We start from the raw sequence: 6,339 nt of genomic DNA, 5'->3' as shown, positions 1-6,339 counted from the left end.
CCCTGTGCTGGACAGGGGGCAGGGGCCTTCAGCTCAGCCTAGGTGAGAGTTCCGTCCATTCCTGCCTGCTGAGGCCCAGCCATCCCAGGATCCCCTTTGGACCCAGCTCCCTACTCCCAGCCCCCATCAGGCCTGAGGTCAGCCCTTTTGTTGGGGGTAGACACAGCACATCCCTATCCTGGTGGGCCCTGGAGTTGCTGAGCCCCATACAGTTGCCCAGGCCTCTGAACTCATGGTGCACACTCAAGGATGAGCTCACCAAGGAGGCTTAACCAGGCTCCCTGGGGAGGGGTGGAAGAGGAGGGCAATTTCCACTCCGAAGCCCTTGGTCTCTGGGCTTCCCCCATCACCACCCTCCAGATGTAAGCCATCTAGAATGTGAAACCTAGGGTCATTTTCTGCCTTATGCTTTTCTTTGCATAAATTGACTCATTTCTCATATTTTAGATATCTCAGCAGTCAGGCCACCAAAGAGCCAAAACCCCCATGCAATCTTGCATTTTTCTGTCTTGTGACTTCCTGACCAGCAGCCTCTTACAAAAGAAGCTCAGAACCCAGATTTCAAGGCATCAGAGAACTCAAGAGTCCTTGACCCAGCTGTGTACCTACAGCTTGTCAGCCACCAGAAGGATGAGGGGCAGCCTGGTTACCCTGGCCTTTCTCCTCACTCTTGCTGCCCTCCACTCTGAAGCTAGTGAAGGTAAGATCTGTTACTCTCATTCCCCTGGACAAAGAGAACACAGTGGCTGGAGGCAGGGAGCTAAAGGGAGGACACATGGGTGTTCCAGAAAAGGCTGCATGGGGGTCTCTGAGAAACAGACAGCATCTTTACTGAGGATCTCTCCCCATTCCTGGTTGGGACTCACTTCTGCCTCCTCTGGGGAGAGGAAAACCTGACTCTGAATACAACCTCCCTGGCCTTTGGGTGCCCAGCATAGAGGAGCTGATCCAGAGGCCCCCAGGCTATCTGCTCAGCCACCTCCCGGAGAGACACAGGAGCCAGGGGTAAGCATGGGCTGGGAGAGAGGAAACCGTGAAGGATCAAACTGTCTTCACAGCTTAGATAGGGTTTTACAATATTTGGATTGGTTGCCAACATTTAAAAATTGGAAACATTTAAAAATCTATATTTCCCATTTCTTTTGAAAATATGGAAGACCAAGCAGACATGAGCCCAAGTTTCCACAAGCTAACCTTCAACTAGAAATGAGGTGGTGAGTACTTTCCCCTTTAGGCAGGGGGTGCACTCCCCAGGTCCCAGGAGTCCCCACAGCCAGGCTACATCCAGCTGCTGTCTGCCTGGCCTGCGGGGGCATTTGAGCCTGAGACCCCTGTATCAGCTTCTCTCCGCTCCTAAAGATGCATCTAGTTGTGTATATGGCTCAGAGCCGCTCCCGGCATGTAGTAAGCGCTCAGTAAATATTTGTGGGACACATGAAGAGGGAGCAGCTGGTGACTCTGAAAGAGGCAGGGCTCCACCCCAGGTGTCCTGACTCCCAGTTCAATGCCCTTTCCGCCCTAACTAGGCACGGTTGCCGCTCAACAGTGGGCTGGAGCCCAGGGAGAAAGTGGCACAGCAAGGGCCTGGGAAGGGGATTTCTGAAGAAACTACTCTCCTGAGCTGAATTTCAATCAAAATCAGAGGCGGAAAAACACTCAGTCGTAGGACTCTCATTTGACATCTGCTAGTCCAAGGAACGATGGCTGCTTTCTGGGAATTTTAACCGCAACTAGCCACAGAACTCCTTAATGCTTTCCCATAACCCTGTTATCATCACAAGACTTCTCATCTGCAAATGGAATAAGTCATCCTTTCTCGAAGGGTTGTTGTGAGGAACGGAGACGGGCCCCGTCAGGAACTGAGCCATGCACCAGGCCTGTGGTAGAGACTTAGTCGATGGAAGCTTTTTTTTCTCTTGAGAGAACAGCAAAACAGAATGGAGAAATAACCAGCTTTACAGTCAGGAAGACATAGATTCAAACTGAAGTCACTCACTCACTCAACAAACATATATTAAAAGCCTACTTGTTACCGAACCTGAAGTGAGTTCGCTCACCCATTGCGCAGCAAGCCAATCTCTGACACCGGGTGTGGTGGAAGAAAGTAGGAATTTTATTATTGCACAGTGCTGAGCAAGGAGAGAGGGCAGCTAACGCTGAAATCCCAAACTCCCCGAAAAGCTAAAAGGAAGGGTTTTTATTTGGGGTTTTAGGTAGGGGAGGGGGAGCATATGGCCTTGCTGGTCGGAGCTTTCCCACCAGCCTGTCCTTGGCCTTGAGACTACTTGAAGAGAGGAGGAAGCCCATGACCTTGCTGGTCAGCAGCTTTCCCACCAGCCTGTATCTCTTTGCGGAGAGGAGATGATCCAGGTGCTTGTCCTTGACCGTGTCTGTCTCCATGGAGGATAGTGGATTCTGGAACCAGGAAGCCAGAGAGTAGGCAGGAAATGAGTGTTTTGGTTTTAACCCCATATATGCTAGGTTTAATGTGGGGAAATTGATATCAGGGTTGGTATCATACTCTGGGCCACCCGTTCAGTCAACATGCTGTCTCTGCTCCCAGGGAGCCTCAGTCTGGAAGCCCTACACTGGTCAGCTTGTGACCTTCCATGCCTTGTTTAGGCTTCCTGAGCCTCAGTTTCTTCATCTGTTTCATGGGGGTGACAAGGCCTTTATCACACAAAGCAATCATTGGTATATAAATCAATATGCACAGTACTTGCCCCATTGATACTATTTTTTTTTTTAAAGATTTTATTTTTTCTCCCCAAAGCCCCCAGTATATAGTTGTATATTCTTCGTTGTGGGTCCTTCTAGTTGTGGCATGTGGGGCGCTGCCTCAGCGTGGTTTGATGAGCAGTGTTGTGTCCGCGCCCAGGATTCAAATCAACGAAACACTGGGCCGCCTGCAGCAGAGCGCGCGAACTTAACCACTCAGCCACGGGGCCAGACCCTCCCATTGGTACTATTTTAAGGACACAGGTTCAGAAATGGCGAGTGCCCTGTCTGGAGTCACACAGCTTTCAGGAGCAGAGGCAAGAACAAATCTAGCTGTCCCGCTTCACAGTCAAGGCTCTGCTCCTCTGGGCATAGCAAACCGCCCCCTTCTAGCATCTCCCTGAGGCCTGTGAGAGAGGACCCCTCATATGCAGGGGAACAGTCCTGCCCTGCTGTGGCCCACCCTGGGCATCCACTAGCATTTCCACATGGGAATTCCCTCTTAGCATTTCTCAGTAAATGACGTGTTTTTCCAAATCCTACATCCCAAGAAAACTCAGTTGAGAAATTAGGAGAATGGGGCAAAGTATTGCAATTCTCCTGCAGGAATTAAAGCTTAACAATCAACATAGATGTTACTGATTTATAAGAACCCACGAACATCATGAGCAAGAGCAGGAAACTCTTGACACTTGGAGCTCACAGTTAAGATCAGCTGCCTTGGGGGACTTGGGACAGGAGAACGTAGGGAGACGTGGTCACAATCCAACAGCCTGAAGTGGTTGCCATGTTACAAGTGTGAGTTCATGGGCCTGTCTGCTGCTAAGTAAATGCTGATGTGTTTGTATACCTCACATACTTTATACGAACAGTTTCCAGAAATAACAAGTTTTGGAAGCAAAATAAGTCCTTAAATGGGCAATTTCAACTGTGATTCTTGTAGGAGATGTGAATATTATGTTCTTTGAACAATAATGTTCACTGACACTGCCCAGTGTTTGAATAATTGCTATAGGCTGTAGTTCTTTATAAATGCTTTAACAGAAGAAATACAAAGAGAAAATATGTCAGCGCTGTGGAATCCTGGGACATGAACCCAGGAGCATTTATCAATTTGTATATAAAGTCTAAATGAGCAAAAGCAATATCAATTTGAATGGAAAAAACCAAAGTCAGGACCAGTAGACAAGATATGCCCATTGTTAACAAAGGAAATGAGCTTATCAGAAGCAGTGTGTACTCTCACGCCCAACTCGAAGACGCGTTTGGACACACTTTCAACAATTCGGCCAACATCAACACAAAATGGAAAAAATGTTCTATGTCTAGAATATTTGTTACAAAACAAAGAGCAAAATTACAAATAGGGCAATTAATGCTTCCTGTATTTTCAAATTTCATTTTTGAATTATAACTTTGAAATATTTTAAGTATCAAAAAGTCATATTATTTTTTTCAATTTTTAAATGCTTTTTATTGGCCATCTATTTTGTGTTAATATTCCTTTCTTTTCATGTTTTCTATTATCGACTGTATCTGCTAGGGAACATTTAACATGTTATTGGAGACATAATCTTGTCACGACACATTGACATCATTTACTATTACCTTGCTTTTTTTCTTAAAGAAAATCTCTGAAATTTTTAGTACAAACCTATCAAGGAAAAGTGATTCACTGTTTACTATGTGGTCAGGGATTATTACTTCAAAACATGAAAATAAAGTGTTATGAAAAATATACAGTACACCTAAAACTAATAAAATGTTATATGTCAATTATATCTCAATTTAAAAAAAAGAAAAAATACAATAATTTATGATTTGAGAACTCCCAGGAATCCTGATTTCTCATTCCCGAATTCTGAAGACTGTCAGAAATTTAAAACACTGGGATCACAGAGTCACATCCCAGCCCTGGGGAGGGCCTGAGAGAAGGAGAGGTCAGGAGGGGCTGGCATGGGGAGGGAAGAGAGGTACTGGAGAAGGATCATCTAAGAGTGGGAGGAGGAAGAGCTGCCAGAGAGGGGCCAGGTCACACTCCCTCCTGGGTGTTCTTGTGTCCTCCTCTCCTCCTTTCTCTTCCCGGGTACTCTGGGGACAGAGTTATAGGTCTATGCTTCCTCGTGGAAAAGATTTCAGCTTCATCCAGCTCTCTACCTTGCAGAGCCAGCTAATAATCAGGCTTCCTGCTGTTTCTCTTTCATCTCGAGGAAAATCCCACTCCGCTTTGTAAGAGATTATGATAGGACCAGTGAGCTGTGCCTCATGCCAGGGGTCATGTAAGTACAGCCCCACTGGCAATGGAAGGGGGTGCAAATGTGAGAACCAGCAGGGCCTGGGAGAGGGGAACAGGGGGGTGGGACTCTCTAGGAATGTGATGGGGACGAGCAGGGGACACAGGAGGAAGCTGCAGTGTGGGAACTTCCCAGCCTGAGCTGGGCCTGCAGGAAGGTGGTAGGAGCTGGTCCCAGTGCATAGAGATGGGTCAGGAAAGAGGAGGAAAGAAGAAAAGTGGGGCTGCCTGGTGGGGCCTTCACTGACTCCCCAGAGAACAACAGAGACTGGCAGTAAGACTGGGGAGCTTGGCTGGGGGGGGGGGGGGGGGCTGGTCTCTCTCTCTCTTTGAAGGGCCAGATCTAGCAGAGAGAGGGATGGGGAAGACAATGGTGTGGCAGAATGGGCTCCTCTCCTGCCTACTGACTCTCAATTCCTCATCTTTCTCCTTCTTCTGCACAGCTTTCATACCAAAACGGGGCGACAAATCTGCACCAACCCCAGCGATGCCTGGGTGCAGCAGTACATCAGATACCTGGACGGCAAATCCAACTGATCTGGGAACATGGCCCAGGGAACATGAGAAGAGGCCACAGAGCCACCTCCCCTCCCCAACTCTCAGCCCCAGATGGTCCCTGGGAGTTGTGCCGGCCTGAACTGAAGCCCCGTTTTGCTTTTCTGTGCTCTCACACTCTGATAACTTCTGCTCTCTCCTGAAGCTTTGGAATGACACTCTGCCCTCTGGGGCCTGAGGACACCTTGGCCCCCAGACAGCATCTGTCTTCCCTTTGCAGGCACCTGGTTGTTGAAATAAAACTGCACTATAGAAAGGGAACCTGGTTGTTTACTTTGGTTCTCTCATAAGACAGCCTGGTTATTTCTTTTACTTTACAGACACTTATTTGGTATTTACTAGGTAGGCGGTGCCGTTCTAAACACTTCAATATGAACAAATTTAAACAGTGGAATGGTGGGGCAGAGTCAGAATCAGGAGGACGGAAAACAAGTGACGTCTACATCAGGGCCTTAGATAACGGGAACAGTGTGAAAATACAGACAACCATGTTGAATATTGTTTGTTTGCATGGGAAATGGGTAATTGAGGGGCACACCTAATACACCTCATCATTGCACTCACCCATGCTGGGGGCTGCAGCTTGTGGCCAGATTTTTGGGACCCCTCTCCCTGGTCTAATAGGCAAATCCAACAAGAAAACTGCATAGGCTTTGAATCAGTACAATAAAATCCATGCTGTGCTGTGAAGCAGCCCTGCAGCCCATCTTTAGCTGTGCCAAATGACCTTGCAATCCCACATCCCATGACTGAGGATGCCAGCTGGACAGGTC

The 6,339-nt window shown here is 47.8% G+C and overlaps 1 protein-coding gene across 1 annotated transcript; it reads left to right on the top strand.

Annotated features, from left to right (window-relative positions):
- Positions 1 to 501: 501 nt before the first annotated feature.
- LOC106844665 (regakine-1-like) lies at positions 502 to 5,858 on the top strand. The gene is made up of 3 exons (XM_014862246.3): positions 502 to 700; positions 4,883 to 4,997; positions 5,455 to 5,858. Exons 1-3 carry the CDS (start codon positions 631 to 633, stop codon positions 5,546 to 5,548), a joined length of 279 nt encoding a protein of 92 aa, XP_014717732.2. The 5' UTR covers positions 502 to 630; the 3' UTR covers positions 5,549 to 5,858.
- Positions 5,859 to 6,339: the final 481 nt, after the last annotated feature.

This window comes from Equus asinus, chromosome 13, assembly GCF_041296235.1.
Source record: "Equus asinus isolate D_3611 breed Donkey chromosome 13, EquAss-T2T_v2, whole genome shotgun sequence".
Lineage (NCBI taxonomy): Eukaryota > Metazoa > Chordata > Mammalia > Perissodactyla > Equidae > Equus > Equus asinus.
The sequence above is the reverse complement of the archived record's forward strand: the minus strand, read 5'-3'. Positions and strand labels throughout refer to the sequence as shown.

What these genes read in the sequence shown, in the direction of transcription:
- LOC106844665 (XM_014862246.3), top strand. Translation starts at nt 631, where the DNA reads ATGAGGGGCAGCCTGGTTACCCTGGCCTTTCTCCTCACTCTTGCTGCC. An exon ending in CCACTCTGAAGCTAGTGAAG is followed by an intron (nt 701 to 4,882) that starts GTAAGATCTGTT and finishes TCTACCTTGCAG; the next exon opens with AGCCAGCTAATAATCAGGCT. An exon ending in TGCCTCATGCCAGGGGTCAT is followed by an intron (nt 4,998 to 5,454) that starts GTAAGTACAGCC and finishes TCTTCTGCACAG; the next exon opens with CTTTCATACCAAAACGGGGC.